The sequence below is a fragment of the Mya arenaria genome, chromosome 5 (genome assembly GCF_026914265.1).
Source record: "Mya arenaria isolate MELC-2E11 chromosome 5, ASM2691426v1".
In the NCBI taxonomy this organism is placed as follows: Eukaryota; Metazoa; Mollusca; class Bivalvia; order Myida; family Myidae; genus Mya; species Mya arenaria.
The window spans coordinates 5101985-5119159 of NC_069126.1; the positions used below are offsets into that span (position 1 = coordinate 5101985).

Here is a 17175-nt window from a genome sequence, read left to right on the forward strand (position 1 = left end):
AAAATTAGACTAGTCTTGGAATTCAACAAGCGCTGGAGCTCCTCTGGAATAAAAAAAAAAAACATTATTCTGTCAGTGCTGTCATGTTCTTCATTTGATTATTTAGGGCCTCATTGTTAAAATACGTAATGCTTATTCATTCAAAGTGAGAATACCATTTTGGTATTCTAAGAACAATGACTGGCCATTATTAAAATATTCTTTAAATATTTGACAGTAAGCAAAACAGTACAGTACGCAGTCCAATTACCCATCTAGAGTACACAACTGTTTAACTTACTACTTGAAAACAGTATTTAAAACATAAGTTAGAGAAAACAAGTATTTTCCAGTTTTATAATAGTACCCTCTTTTTCCTGTAGGTCGCGTTGGCTTCTGCTGGACTGGCGGTGGACGGACTTGTGTTCCAGCATGTAGCTGTCGGGGAAGCTGGACTTCGATCCGCAGCAGAGCGTCCGCCTAACCATATCGCGGCTGACATCAAGCCAATCAGGGGGAGGCGCGGACGGGAGGCATTTCCTGTCAAGGGCCTCCTGGTACTTGGCGCGGAGCTCCGTCCTTAAATTGTTTGGAGTTAAACGAGTGATTTATTGATTTACAGACTGCAGAAAGTCAAGTGGTCACTTCGAGACAAAATTGACTAGTCACTAACTATTTTAGATATTAACTGTAATTGTTGGTTTTATTAATTTACAAAAAAATCCTATAATCGGACAACTGATTGTCTTTGCTTGAATTACCTTCTGGTTCCCACTTTGCGACAGTGTAGACACAGGACGGTAATGACCAGAACCAGAACACCAAGGGTGGCCCCCAGAACAATCTCCCCGCCCTTCACTGACCGCTCACTGATCACTTGCTTTACTTGCTCTGATAAAAACAACTTCAGTAGTTTACTACATGGCGAAACTGTGGAAACTAGATCTTTAGTTGGTTATAAACGATATATTGTATCCTTTAGGTGTGTATCCATGCATGAATGAGCTTTAAAGGGGCTCGCTCATGATGTCGCATCATTTTTCCCCTAAATACATCTGAAAACACTAATATCATAATCATTTTACTCTTTCATACCGAAATTGCAGAAAGAAGTATAAAACATATTCTGGTTTTAGTGGTGAGCGAACCGTCACCGGTATAGTCAAGGAAAATTTAGAAAACTGACAACAAAACCACACGCCCACAAGGACTCACTAAAGGATAACTTAAGTTTTTAAAAGTCATTTGTTGAAACGCGTTACTCTATTCAAAATCGTGGACTTAAAGACAATATTTGAGCATATGTAAACATTAATTAAAGGGTTCTAGCCGTCAGTGTCTTAGATATCACACGCCTAATAATTTGTCACACTGTATTAAGTCATAAAACAATCATTTTACATACACGTAAGCGAGTGCCTAACGAAAAAGGAAATTGATCGGGTATTTTTGTGTCTTACCCCATTCCGAAGGCATAGCCGCATCCAGGATGCACATGCGGCCGCCGACATCGCCGGCACAGATACACACGGACCCGGACGGTGTGGACACGCAGTCTTTTACTTGGCGGCACCCTGCATCCAAACAGCTTCCCATATCTAGGAAACATTAAGGATTCAGGACCACTTTACTCGCTAATTGAGTTTATAAAATTTAAATATCGCTAGGTTAACAATTAATTAAATTTTATTTCATTTAAGGTTACAATATATATATAAATGGATTGTACTGACTGTTTAATTCTTTATGCATACATTTTACTAAACATTTAACTGTATAGATTTTCAAAAAGAAAATATGAAGAGTTTTAATTTGCAGCATTATATTATTACAATTTTTAACGAATGTAAAACATAATGAGATTATATAACATTACTTAATGGATTATATTAGTTTGGTCGGTATAACTCACTTTCATGACAAAACTTTCCCCGGAAGTGCAGAGGGCATGCGCATTGGAAAACTCCGCTGGCGGTGCGGTCGAAGTCGGAACGACAGGTGGCGCCATTTTTACAAGGATATCGCTGGCAGGGGTCCGCCTCTGTTGAGAAATGAGTCAACGGTCACATTTTTGAAAACTATTACGAAGGCTATGTATTTAAGTGACTTACGCGACGACCAAAACAAACAAATTAAAGTTCTGTACAACAGCTCAATTTCTACCTCCAGATCCATGGAATGGTGTAACAATTCCATTGGGCGGCTCTCTAGCGGGCTTCACCAGCGTATCCGTGTGGGATCCCGACAATTTTGGCGACTTAGGCTGAGGCTTGTATGTCGGGGATTTGGGATCCTGAATGCGAAACCGAAAGAATGATTAGTAACAATTAACGGATTCAAAAGTAATAGTTCTATAGATCTCAAAAGTCACTGTCACCTTAAGCAAGACCAAAACGTAACCTTTCCGATAACGGGAAAAGACAACCTTTGCTGGCATGTATTAATTTGTATGGTGGTACGTACCGCTGTGGTGACAATGGTAGTTGCGGTCGCTGGATGTGGCGGCCCTGTGGTGCTTACAGCTGTGGTGGCAATGTTAGTTGTGAAATCTGGATGTGGCGGCACTGCTACTTGTACAGCTGTTGTGACAATGGAAGTTTCGGTGGCTGAAGGTGGCGGCCCTTTGATGGGTACAGCTGTAGTGGCGATGGCAGATGTTGATGACTCTGGGATCTGGTCAGCCGCTTGGAAGGATTAAATAATCAGATAGTTACAAGGGATTTTTTATCCTTTATAGGTGGTACCGTAATAAGGCGACTTACAAATTCAACAAAATTGCAACATTTTCCAATAAGTTTCCCAAGAGTATGTCGAAAATGGAAGCATAATAGAATAGCTTAAAATTATATAATGTAATATGACTGAAAAATAGCTAAAGTCGCGAATATTTTCCTCAAGGCCTCCTGCAAAGCCTTGTTTGTGTCCGTTGTTTAACCTTTAGGTGCTCGCAAACGGATACTGGTAAGCAATACTGGTTTACCTGGGAAACGGACTTTTGGTACAAGTTATCAATACTTGTTAAACCTAGAAAACGATCCTGTTATACTAGTAAGAAATACTTGTTTAACCTAGGAAATAATTTATTTTAAAAATTGTTAGCAATACAAGCTTTACCTAAGAGACAGACTCGTTATATTAGTTACTGGTTTAACCTGGAAAACGGACCTGTTGTACTAGAGAGCAAATTTAGGTTTACCTAGGAAACGGACTCATTAAATTACATCTGGTTAGCAATAGTGGTTTACCTTAGGAAATTGTCCCGTTATAGCAGACAGCAATACTGGCTTCACCTGGGAAGCGGGTCCGTTTTACGTACATTCAATACTAGTTTTACCTTGGTAACGGACTCGTTACACCAGTTCTCAATAACGGACTCGTAACCCCAGTTCTCAATACTGGTTTTACCTTGGTAACGGACTCGTAACCCCAGTTCTCAATACTGGTTTTACCTTGGTAACGGACTCGTTACACCAGTTCTCAATACTGGTTTTACCTTGGTAACGGACTCGTTACACCAGTTCACAATACTGGTTTTACCTTGGTAACGGACTCGTTACACCAGTTCTCAATACTGGCTTTACCTAACGGACTCGTAACACCAGTTCTCAATACTGGCTTTACCTTGGTAACGATCTCGTTACATCAGTTCTCAATACTGGTTTTACCTTGGTAACGGACTCGTAACCCCAGTTCTCAATACTGGTTTTACCTTGGTAACGGACTCGTTACACCAGTTCTCAATACTGGTTTTACCTAGGAAACGGACTCGTTACACCAGTTCTCAATACTGGTTTTACCTTGGTAACGGACTCGTTACACCAGCTCTCAATACTGGTTTTACCTTGGTAACGGACTCGTTACACCAGTTCTCAATACTGGTTTTACCTTGGTAACGGACTCGTTACACCAGTTCTCAATACTGTTTTACCTTGGTAACGGACTCGTAACCCCAGTTCTCAATACTGGTTTTACCTTGGTAACGGACTCGTAACCCCAGTTCTCAATACTGTTTTACCTTGGTAACGGACTCGTAACCCCAGTTCTCAATACTGTTTTACCTTGGTAACGGACTCGTAACCCCAGTTCTCAATACTGTTTTACCTTGGTAACGGACTCGTAACCCCAGTTCTCAATACTGTTTTACCTTGATAACGGACTCGTAACCCCAGTTCTCAATACTGTTTTACCTTGGTAACGGACTCGTAACCCCAGTTCTCAATACTGGTTTTACCTTGGTAACGGACTCGTTACACCAGTTCTCAATACTGGTTTTACCTTGGTAACGGACTCGTTACACCAGTTCTCAATACTGGTTTTACCTAACGGACTCGTAACACCAGTTCTCAATACTGGTTTTACCTTGGAAACGGACTCGTTACACTGTTTATCAAAACCGCTTTTACATTGGAAACGGACTCGTAACACTAATAATCAATACCGGTTTTACCTTGGAAACGGACTCGTTACACTACTCATAAATACCGGTTTTACCTTGGTAACGGACTCGTTACACTACTCATCAATACCGATTTTACCTTGGACACGGACTCGTTACACTACTCATCAATACCGGTTTTACCTTGGAAACGGACTCGTTACACTACTCATCAATACCGGTTTTACCTTGGAAACGGACTCGTTACACTACTCATCAATACCGGTTTTACCTTGAAAACGGACTCGTTTCACTACTCATCAATACCGGTTTTACCTTGATAACGGACTCGTTACACTACTCATCAATACCGGTTTTACCTTGGAAACGGACTCGTTACACTACTCATCAATACCGGTTTTACCTTGGAAACGGACTCGTTATACTACTCATCAATACCGGTTTTACCTTGGAAACGGACTTGTTACACTACTCATCAATACCGATTTTACCCTTGAAACGGACTCGTTACACTACTCATCAATACCGATTTTACCTTGGAAACGGACTCGTTACACTACTCATCAATACCGGTTTTACCTTGGAAACGGGACTCGTTACACTACTCATCAATACCGGTTTTACCTTGGAAACGGACTCGTTACACTACTCATCAATACCGGTTTTACCTTGGAAACGGACTCGTTACACTACTCATCAATACCGGTTTTACCTTGGTAACGAACTCGTTACACTACTTGTCTTATCAATACTGGTTTTACCTTGGTAACGGACTCCTTATACTAGTTTAAAATTCTGGTTTTAAAATGCCTGGATAAAAACATATATGAAAAATGCATAATTTCGGAATTCTTTAAAGGGGTTTAAGGGTCTCTCGGGAAACAGAAACATAGAAAGCAGTAAACATCACATGTATTAGGTATTGATTGAAGTACAGTTAAGTAATGAGTTCCAAACCGGGGGTAGTTCCGAATCAATTAAGTTCAAAAGTTCAGTGAATGACTTGCAATTGTAGATGGGTCTTACTTGTCTGGTTTGGATGTCTCTATCGGATTCGTTTGGTTCTAGCTTCCACAGTATGATGACAGATGAAAATCAGGCGAACCTGTGGGACATGGACCATGGGATTTTTTAAGATCAATGCTAGATGATAGAGATACTGTCAATGCTGCAACCAGTGGTAAGTATGTACCAAATACATATCTATGGCAAGAGCAACATGAAGTTGGTGGTTGTACGGTGCTTCGGATCCATGTCACTTTATTATCAAGCCTTTGGTGTCTTACTGTAATACAACTGTTGACAATTTGAAAAACACTGCTACTAAATGGCAGCTGACAGTGCTATGACTATTTTCATTATTAGGCTTAGACTTAAGCTCAAGACTTTTGTAACAGACCACAAAAAAAAAAAACTGAGTCCATGTGCAGTTGAACATCATATTCAAAAGTACCCGATTTTAATGAAAATCAGTCTCTGAAACATACCTTGAATAATTTTTAACTTAAAAATAAGTTCATGTTAGAGTGTGTAATAGTTTGTGTATATTAACAGTAAAACATGTGTAGTATATAGCACACATATGAAAGGGAAGACTCCTATCAACTGGAAAACTCATTGAAGCCCCATAAGAACTATATTGCTTAATAATTATATAAATAAGATACTACAGGGGAGGGAATTCAGATGTACAATACATTATGAATTCGGTGCGGTTTTCTCCCTTCTGTCTTCACTGCTCTAGCAGTGAAATTAGCTAAATGGATTACATATATACACAGTAGCATTGTATGTAAAATGGAAGAAAATATAGCCTATATCATTATCCATTATTATATACCTCAGATTGTGCAAACGTATATTGGCGTTCATCAACCCCTGCGTATGTAAGTCATATGCTATGAACATTCTAATGATTTCCATAAAGAGTTGTTATGGATAATTGGTTTAAATATGTACATTTTGTTTTACTCTCTTTGTTTAAGCTATGATCTGAATAGAAATTATCTTCTTTTACTACAATTGTTAAAATTAAAGCTAATAAGCATTATAGAATTACACACTACTATAAAAATTTAGTTGAATCTGAAAACCACCTTGTGCTATGATGCCCGATATATTCTGCTGCTCATGGAATACACTGGATCAGTATGGTGTGTGGGCTGGGTTGTGGGCTGGTTTTGAGTAGTGAGTAAGTGGACGGGCAGGCTTGAGAGCGAGCGGACGATGCCATGCTATCATTCATTTAATCTTTATTGAATATCACATAGAAGGAATCATCGCTCAAGCCGTTCAGCATTCTCAGTGCTTTGAATTTGCCTGGTATTAAAGGCGTACTTGCTTATGTTTATAGTATAGTATGCTTATCGGCAATGTTTAAGATATAATTATTTCATCTTTAGATCTTTATTTCATATATTATTTTACCAAGATTTTGCAATTTTACGAAATTGGTTGGGGTTTTTTATTCACTCACAGAATCTGTATTTAATTAATTGGGATAATATCATGAATATTTTGGGAAAATGAAGGTTTCAACAAAAACAAAATGTATATTTCAAAATATTAAATGAGTCATTCATGTGTTTGACAGTTGATAGGTTATCGAAAGCTCACCATGATGTGGGTGTAATGAAATCTAGCCCACAGGTATCTAAACATGTATATAGATTAATTCATATGTCCCTCAGAATAATAATGCAGCTATGGGTTTGTCGTTAGTGATCCGGAATCCTTTACGCGACTGTATTTAAATAATAATAAAAATAATAATAACCTTTTCATTGATACACTGTTTATAGTTGTTCCTTACTGTATGTTGTATCATGATCATTGTAGGTATGGTTTTGTAGATCTCTGTAATTCAAACTAGCATCTATTTTTACAGAGCAGGCTTTCTACTGTAGATTATATGAACTATTTGGCTAAAAAATAACTCTTGACATTAATGCGTCCGTGGACTTACCTATATTTCTGGTATTAAACCGTTTATGATGGTGTATCTTCGTGTGGACAATTGTTAAAAGGGTAAAGAACATAAACAAACTTATTTTGGTCGCCATTTTGATTTCATCACTGTGTTACGTCATGAAAATGACGTCAGATTGTTCGCTTATAATTTTAATCGATTAAAAAAAATTATGCTTTGACTGGATTACCTGTCCCTGAATGTTTCATCATTGGCAATAGTGCATCTTCAATACGTGTACTTTATGATATTCCGATCTTAAAAACGAGTACATTTATCCCCGGTTTAGAAATGTTATAGTAAAGACATACTTCAACATTATTTGTATTTGGTTGATATCCTTAGGTTCCTTCGATTTCTCTACAAATTTAAAAACAAAATAAACAGACCCGACGCTTTGAACATCCAGTAACAGGGTCTATGAAACGCCAAATCTACATATATTGTTCTTCAATAATTATATTCCCCGTGAAGCAATGAATGATAGCTCCCAATCGAACTGATGTTAGCATCAATTTGATAAGAGATCCAAAATCATTCGGAGAGCTCACCAATTCAGTTGAAGATGTATCCAAATAAACTGAACTAAAAAGCTCTTGACTTGAATTAGAGCTATAACCGATTAAATGGGAGACCTCTCTAATTAAATTGGACATATCACCAAATCAAAGTTATATATTGTGTTCTTATGTTCAATTTAGCCAAAATGAATGCTTTCAACAATTGAATTAAAGAGCTCATTAATAAAATATATAGAGATATCTATATTAATAGAATATATAGAGAGATCTATATTAATAGAATGTATAAAGATATCTATATTAATAGAATATATAGAGAGATCTATATTAATAGAATATATAGAGATATCTATATTAATAGAATATATAGAGAGATCTATATTAATAGAATATATAGAGATATATATCTTCAAATCAATTATTGATAAGTACTGATATGTTAGAACTGGCGATATCTACCATCCATTTTCCCTCATTAACTGAAATAGAGCTCTCTTCAGTATGATTTGAACATTCAACTAGTGAAAACAACAATTTATTTTGTGCTGGCAATATTTATATAATGATAGTAGCACATAATATAAGACTTCTTCAAATGGATTAAAGAGATCTTCAAATCAGTTGAAGGGGTCTCTTACTAGGAGCTCTCTAATTAGTTGAAAAGCTTTTAAAATATTTGAATTAATTTAGATTTTGCGTTCCACACGAGTCGCATATAATTAGTTAAGCAAGACTGATGTGATCGAAGGTCCCTTTCAAAGTGGTCAATCTTATACTATCTGATAATCAAAACGTTTTTGAAACAAAATATTAATACATGTACAGTCGAAACTCGTTGGCTCGATATCTCATGGCTCGATATCCTCGTTGGCTCGAACCAAATTAAAAGGACCGATTTTTATTTACTCTTTGTTCATATAAATTTCGATCGGATGGCTCGATATCTTGAGGGTCGATATTTCTCCACGCTCGAAGTCGTTTTCGCGGTCCCAAACAAGAATTTCACACTTTGATTTGTTTGCTTGGGTCGATGTCATTTTCGCGGGTTCAGTTAAGAATCTCACACCTTGATTTGTTTGATTGGGTCGATGTCATTGTCGCGGGTTCAGTTAAGAATCTCACACCTTGATTTGGTTGATTGGCTTCATTTAGCACAAGGCGCTAATCGATTAAAATTGCTTGACTGATAATATAATCATTATCAAATTTAAATCGTTTAACAGTTTGAATAAACATGCCATCACTTTAAGTTCTGTCTGTAATTGTTATCCATCCCTAAATTACTATGCATTTTGACATAACTTTTAAGCTATGTTTGTGTTACCCACTGTTTACATTGCTTGTTTTCGCATAAATGTATTTTTATTATGAATAAAAAAATAAAATGATATTTTTTAATAATCGAATAAGTCATATTACGAAATTTAGGGTGCGTAAGTATGCCCAATAAATACTATTCCTTCTCTTGCGGAGATAGCGTAGTCAATAACAAACGAGGTAAATAAGACTTTATATAACAAATGCAAAAATAACATTCTGTAAGCAATCCCGTTTGGCTCGATATTCTCGAGGCTTGAAGTACTTTGGCCGGTCCCTAGAATATCGAGCCATCGAGTTTCGACTGTATGTCCATATCAAACAAATAACAAAATTACATCGAACTGCGTTAAAAGTTAAAACCAGTAGTAACAATGCATATTAAAAATAATAATATATATATAACATATATTTAAAAACAAATTATTTACACAAAATCTATACACGTTATCCGATGCATACTCGTATATACACAGCGTCTGCAAATGTCACTGGGCTTCTTTTTTGGTCAACAAATAGTTCTCATAACAGTCCAGGTCGTCAATCGAGTTGACCTCTTTTCTCCCGACAGAGGGTGTGCTGGAATTCTCGTACGTGTCAAGGTCATCGATGGTAGCAACGTCCTTGACCATTTCTTTAGTCCTTAACAGTTGCGTTTGCTCCGCCTTCATGTTGATAGAGGTCTTTTCATTGCTGTTTTTCTGGAGTCTGAATCGTCCTTTTTGTCTCTTCGGCGGAATGTCGTAAGTCTCGACTCTTGCTCTAGGGTCATCATAATTGTCACCGCGTTGGCTCCTTACTCCATGAACCTTCATCTTGTGTCCCGGAAGCGCTGGTGTCGCGGCATCTTCAATTGTTTGAGAACGGCCGTTCGCTTTTTTAACAATATTTGCGGTCTTCTGTTGAACAGGACGTGTGTTTTCGTACATTTCCTGATCCGGCGCGGGGAAGCCGGCCACATGGAGGCGGCCGTTCTCAAGGGTGAGGTCTGTACATTGAGGGTTGTAGTCCTCATACCCGTCCAGTTCCTTGGATACAAATAGACGATAAAGCAGTCAAAAACAAAGATAAACAATTTTTCTCTTTAACAGCAAACATTTTTAATTCTTTTGTTTTTAATTGATGACACGTATTAGAACGAATAACCAGACGTAAAAATATTCTTTAATGAATCAATGATTATTTCCTAAAACAAAAACAAAGAAACACGTTTAAATGACTAAAATACTTGTGCTTGTTCCAAAATACAAGTACTTGACATTAACATCTACACACGTTTATCAAACGACGGAATCAAGGAATACAACCTGCAGCGCGTCTCCCTCCTTATTGAGCCCGTCCATGCTGTGGTAGGGTTTAAGGGGCGCCTGGGAATCCCGACCCCGCAAGTCACTCATCATCCGGGTTTTACACTGTCGCACCACGTCATTCTGTAGGGTAGAGTAGCTCTTCTCGTATTCTCCCTGAAAGAAGTCATTTTTGCAGTATGTTGCATGCGCTTACCATCTCCATATGTGTATTAAACTATATGATCACATAATTCATATATCTCTTAGGTTGACAAAAAAGTAGTCAATAGAACAATGTACAGTAGAAGGTAATGCTAGCATTCGTTTATAGAGCGGCATGGCATAAGGCTAGTCATCTCAAAATTATTGTAAATCATTCTGAAGAAAGAAAAACATTTTAAAGATTATGCAATGGATTATGTACATTTGATCTATAATGACAGTTTCACAAATGAAACCCATCAAATAATCTGCCATTTCCTCAAAAATAAATAAGACGCTTCCTAACTAAGATAAATAGTTTGCAAGGTACTCGTTACCTCGATGAGGGCGGTTTTTGTGAACCCGGAACGCTGCACGGATGGCTGGCTCATATCCCGGCGGGTCTCAGCTTCCGACCGAGAACTGAGCGTCGTCTTTCTGGAATTTACCAAGAGCTTAAGGCATCATCATCATCATCATCATCATCATCATCATCATCATCATCATCATCATCATCATTTCAGCAGATCACGCACTCTTTATCAAGTCTGTACGTTACCTGTCGTTGTATCTGCGGCGACTCTTCCTGTACTGTTGTCTAAGGCGATAGCGGCGGAGAACGTAGCGGCCGCCGAACCCCACAAGGAGCACCACCAGCAACGCCGCCAACCCGCCAACCACACCAACTACCAGACCGGGACGAGCAGTGTCCTGGTTGTCTGCATTGCTTTCTCTGCCTGTAGACAAAGCATATTCAAAAATGTAGTTATATAAGTTTTTGTTAATTTAGCATTTACATTAGATGTATAGCATAATATGTTAATAGGATAGTAAATAAATATGTGTTGTTATTTAATATTGCATCATGTTTGATACATTTATACGTATCATGTTATTCTTCTATTCCAACGTTTCAGAATGGGTTTAATAATGTATAGATAACTGTTAAGTTGATGATGACCAGTCTGTGTTATGTACCGTGTTCATCTACATGGACGCTCGTGTTGTCATGGTCGCCATGGCCCGTTACCACGGAAACTGGTTCCGACCGACGGGTAAGGGTCGGAGAATACTCATCCGGGCCTGTCAAGTACAGAAATATAATACATTGTTAAATCATATAGATTAATAGTCGTGAACAAGAACAGAAACATAATGGATTAAACAGGTTGATTTCAATTAATATATATCTCGATGCCGATGTGTACATAACCCCCAATGCCACGTGGCTAATTTTAAACATGGTAAAAGAATATAAATTATATATGAAAGTAACAACAGTAATTGTTTCATAAATAATCCTCTTATGGTAAGGTTCAGGCGGAAGTTTTTCTAATAAACAGTTCCATTCCAGTCCACCTACCCCTGACACAGAAAAATGAATGCTTGCTGGAGCAGTTGTCTACCCGGTCGGCGAACGATCCGTCCGTCTGTCTCTCCAGTCCCATACACAGCTCGGATTCTAAAGGACAAAAACAAAATCGCGTCTACAAAACACGTTTTAAAACACTTCATGTCTGTCCAATGTATAGCAAATTTCTGCGGCCTTGTTCACGGAAACGCGGTGAGACTACAATGACTTACCAGTCTCCGGGAGGATATTGTTCCTGTACTTCTGTAGCCAGACGGGCATCTCATCCTTCAGCAAGCCAACGGCGGATTGTACATTTGACGGCTGTATGACCTGCCAGGTACCCATAGACCCGCAAGTAACGGCCGCCTCCCGCCAGCTGATCCGCGCACCACCAGTCCCACACAGAGTATAGACTTGAACATATGATTCACCTTAATTGTATCCGAGTTCATTTGCTAAGACAGGGTGAACATTGTTTTATTATTTTGCATCAGAAAGCACAGTTAAATTATGAAAATCCTATAATTCGGTATTTTAAAAGAAGTTATGACAGTAATATTTTTTGCGGGTCCGACAAAAAAATGTATTTTTCAAAAAACAATGACAACATTGGCGAACTATTTGTGAGATAAGAATTATTTTTTCGATGGACAGTAAAAGCTGCACTCTCACAGATGGACAGTTTTGATTTATCGTCTAAAAATGAGCCAATGTTTGCGTTATTGTCTAAGAACCAGTGAAATATGCCTGCCGACAAAAGACCAGATTGCAATTTTTAACATTTACATTCCAAAAATATAGTTTATGCTGAAAAGCTCGTTTTTCTTAAAGCGTTAGTAACGCTTTTAGCCATAAAATTTTAGCAATAAAATGTTCAATACTGTGATCTGATATTTTGTCACCAGTATTTTATCACTGGTTTCCTGTTTAAGCAAAATTGTGTTCATTCAAGATTGTTGTTTAAAGTTGTGAAAATGGTCAATATATGATAGTGCAGCTATAAAACATAGAAACAAACTTACTTTTTCCGTCAAAACACAGACAGTTCTGAAGGGTCAGATTCTGATATGCGTACGCAAGCCGCAGGTACTTTCGTCCTATAAACAGCCGGATAACAAACATAATCAAGCAAAGCTGTCTCATTGAATCTAATATATAAGTCCTGTGTTATCCGTTTATGCATGCGCGAAATAAAATAATGCATTTAGTAAATTCAGTGGTTCAATCCCGAACAAAACGGGGGTAAAAGCATGGTTCAGGGGCTAAGACCCCTTTTGAAAATGTATTTTTACGGTTTTTGAAGGAAATGTCCGAGCAGAAACAAACTGAACAACCGAACAAAAGTCTGAAGCTTAAAGCGCTCTCAATCTGGATTTCAGGATTAAACCTTAATTTTAGGCACCCTTGTCAATTTATCTTCACATGATTTACGAACAAATTCAATGTTTTCAGAGAATGAAACTTACTATATGTAAAGACAAAGGTTAGCTGCTTGGCGTTGATCCACACAAAGTCGCCGGGTTGCATAGTCTCCTTCAACTGGTCTTGAAACAGTGGTCGGTCGGAGAGTTCGGGTAACAGAAGGCTCTTCGTCACCCTGCAAACTTCACAGGCAGTGTGCCACGCTTCCGGCATTGACACATGGAACACCCTGGGCCCTAAGTGTATGTACAGGTATATTTAAATACACACAAACATGAATTTAGATTTAAGTGTGATTATAACATACGCGTAAACAGAGTTCCATCTGGGTCCTGAAAAGTTGTCGCCACTTTTCCGCCAGGAGTTAAGGGGGTCGCGACAGTCTTCAACAAGGGAGGTAATTACAATGTGGTGACCATAAAGAGAAGTTCCATACGGGCATTTTATCTTCGCCCGTGGGCAAGATTATAAGTATCTTCCATGGCCGAGAGTGTAAGATAGGTTCATTCCGACCCAAGCGTAGGGTGTTTTGCGGAAACGAGGTTTACCGAGTTTCCGCAAAACACCCTGCGCGAGGGCCGGCATGAACCTATCTTATACGAGCGGCTATGGTAGATGCTTTTTCTCCCACCTCAGTTGAACAAAATTAAGTAAGAATGTATTTTTTGCTGGAACTCTTTTGTGCTTAGTGAAAATAATTGCGTACGGATATGCGATAATTCGTGGTTGTCATGGATATTCGCGCAGTGATTCAGAGTATGTAAATGGTCTGATCGGTCTTTAAATAGTTCTAAGAAGAGAAACGCATTATTTCTTGAAAGGTGTGTGAAAACTGTTTTCTGGTGACATTTGAAGCGAGAAATAATTAACTAGCGTTCTAAATATTGCCACAAGACAAGGTTTCCATGATGCGCTACAGACGACAGTTTTCAACAAGGGAGGTAATTACAATGTGGTGACCATAAAGAGAAGTTCCATACGGGCATTTTATCTTCGCCCGTGGGCAAGATTATAAGTATCTTCCATGGCCGAGAGTGTAAGATAGGTTCATTCCGACCCAAGCGTAGGGTGTTTTGCGGAAACGAGGTTTACCGAGTTTCCGCAAAACACCTTGCGCGAGGGTCGGCATGAACCTATCTTATACGAGCGGCTATGGTAGATGCTTTTTCTCCCACCTCAGTTAAACAAAATTAAGTAAGAATGTATTTTTTGCTGGAACTCTTTTTTACTTAGTGAAAATAATTGCGTATGGATATGCGATAGCACGTGGTTGTCATGGATATACGCGCAGTGACCCAGTTAATGTTAATAGTCAAATATGTCTTTTTAAATAGTTCTAATGAGAATGAAGCATAATTTCTTGAATGGTGCCTGAAAACTGTTTTATGGTGACATTTGAAGCGAGAAATAATTAATTAACGTTCTAAATATTACCATAAGACAAGATTTCCTTGATGCTACTGACGACAGTCTTCAACAAGGGAGGTAATTACAGTGTGGTAAAAGGAGTTCCATACGGGCATTTTATCTTCGCCCGTGGGCAAGATTATAAGTATCTTCCATGGCCGAGAGTGTAAGATAGGTTCATTCCGCCCCGAGCGTAGGGTGTTTTGCGGAAACGAGGTTTACCGAAAATAATTGCGTATGGATATGCGATAGCACGTGGTTGTCATGGATATGCGCGAAGTGATCCAGTTAATGTTAATAGTCAAATCGGTCTTTTTAAATAGGTCTAAGGAAAATAAAGCATTATTTCTTGAATGGTGCGTGAAAATTGTTTTATGGTGACATTTGAAGCGAGAAATAATTAATTAGCGTTCTAAATATTTCCATAAGACAAGATTTCCTTGATGCTACTGACGACAGTCTTTAACAAGGTAGGTAATTATAATGAGGTGACCGTGAAAAAGGAGTTCCATACGGGCATTTTATCTTCGCCCATGGGCAGGATAAGAATATCTAGCAAGGTTAAATTATTGGATCTATTTATCTGAGGTGGGAGAAAAGATTATCTAGCATGGTTAAATTATTGGATCTTCTTATCTGAGGTGGGAGAAAAGAATTTCTAGCATGGTTAAATTAATGGATCTACTTATCTGAGGTGGGAGAAAAAGCGATCTACCATGCACATAGTAAGGTTCTAGACGCAGGTTGGACTTCCAAAAGGATTCAAGTCGTTGGTTTACGGATGGTATGCGGTTCTCCATTGACAACTTCAGGCGTAATGCAATTAAGGTATCAGCAACGAATAAAATCAATAATCAATGCTATATTTGACAGTGAAACGATTAGCTAATAAAAGAGTGGTTGGTGTATTAAAAAACTTTGAAAACGGTCATAATAGTTATCTCAAAACAAGCTCACCGTCATCCTGTTGTAAGGTTACTGTTATGTTCCATAGTATCACGATAAGTATAATTCTAGTAAAATTTTGCATTTTTACAAGATCGTGTTAAAAAGGCAAACCATTAAGTAGTTATTACCACTATCACATGTTAAGAATGACGATTGGGCATAGTCCAGATTGGTTTAATAGCCAGTGTGTAGAAGGAGGAAATATATTGCCAAGTGCATTGAAAACGAGGTAAATATTGTTGAGATTGTCATGACATGAAAGCGATAGTTCAAAGAATAAATAAGTACTTCAAACTCGTTGTCAACATCAAAGAATGGTTCTTTAAAAATGAAACGTTTAAAGTTACAATTTACAAAAAGAGCACCCCGGAGCGAAAGCTTAAGCCCGTATGTTGTTGTTTTTATCAGTGAAACAAAGGGCATAATTCGTCACTCATTGAAGCCAGAGTTATGGGCCTTGCTATACACTTACGTGTAACAACGTGTGTTTCATAATTATGAATATCTTGAACGGTTTTTGAGTCATGACGAAGGTAAACGATTTTTCTATCATAATGCCCTGTCGACGACACCGACACCAGCGCTATCAGAATACACAGACGACGACACATCGCTATCACAATGCCCCGACACCAGCGCGCTCATGGTGGCCAGACGACGCCACCGACACAAGCGCCATCGCAATGCTACGACGACGACACCGACACCAGCGCTATCACAATGCCCTGTCGACGACACCGACACCAGCGCAATCAGAATACACAGACGACGACACATCGCTATCACAATGCCCCGACACCAGCGCGCTCATGGTGGCCAGACGACGCCACCGACACAAGCGCCATCGCAATGCTACGACGACGACACCGTCACCAGCGCCATCACAATGCCACGACGACGACACCCAAACAAGCGCTATCACAATGCCACGACGACGACACCGGCAACAGCGCTCACACATTGCCCCGACGACGACATTGACACTAACGCTCACACAATGCCCCGACGACGACACCGGCAACAGCGCTCTAACAAGGCCATGACGACGACACCGTCATCAGCGCACACACCATGCCCTGACGACGACACCGTCACCAGCACTAACCCAATGCCCTGACGATGACACCGTCTCCAGCACTATCACAATGCCCTGGCGATGACACCGTCACTAGCGCTATCACAATGTCGTGACGACGACACCGACACCAGCGCTAACACAATGCCCTGACGATGACACTATCACCAGCGCTATCACAATGCCCCGACGACGACACCGACACCAGCGCTATCACAATGCCCTGACGACGACACCATCACCAGCGCTATCACAATGCCCCGACGACGACACCGACACCAGCGCTATCACACTGCCC

The 17175-nt window shown here is 39.1% G+C and overlaps 1 protein-coding gene across 1 annotated transcript; it reads right to left on the reverse strand.

Moving 5' to 3' along the window:
- Nucleotides 1–8423: 8423 nt before the first annotated feature.
- LOC128234813 (uncharacterized) lies at nucleotides 8424–15973 on the reverse strand. Its single transcript, XM_052949341.1, has 10 exons — nucleotides 15812–15973; nucleotides 13492–13683; nucleotides 13048–13122; nucleotides 12256–12438; nucleotides 12035–12133; nucleotides 11650–11754; nucleotides 11231–11408; nucleotides 11010–11109; nucleotides 10489–10644; nucleotides 8424–10209 (listed from the first exon to the last, which is right to left on the reverse strand). The coding sequence occupies exons 1-10, from the start codon at nucleotides 15882–15884 to the stop codon at nucleotides 9670–9672; spliced, it is 1701 nt and encodes a 566-aa protein (XP_052805301.1). The 5' UTR covers nucleotides 15885–15973; the 3' UTR covers nucleotides 8424–9669.
- Nucleotides 15974–17175: the final 1202 nt, after the last annotated feature.

Coding starts and splice junctions, on each gene's coding strand:
- LOC128234813 (XM_052949341.1), bottom strand. CDS start 15,884: ATGCAAAATTTTACTAGAATTATACTTATCGTGATACTATGGAACATA. Junction 12,134..12,255: donor CAATATCCTCCCGGAGACTG/GTAAGTCATTGT, acceptor TTTGTCCTTTAG/AATCCGAGCTGTGTATGGGA. Junction 10,210..10,488: donor AGGAGGGAGACGCGCTGCAG/GTTGTATTCCTT, acceptor TTTGTATCCAAG/GAACTGGACGGGTATGAGGA.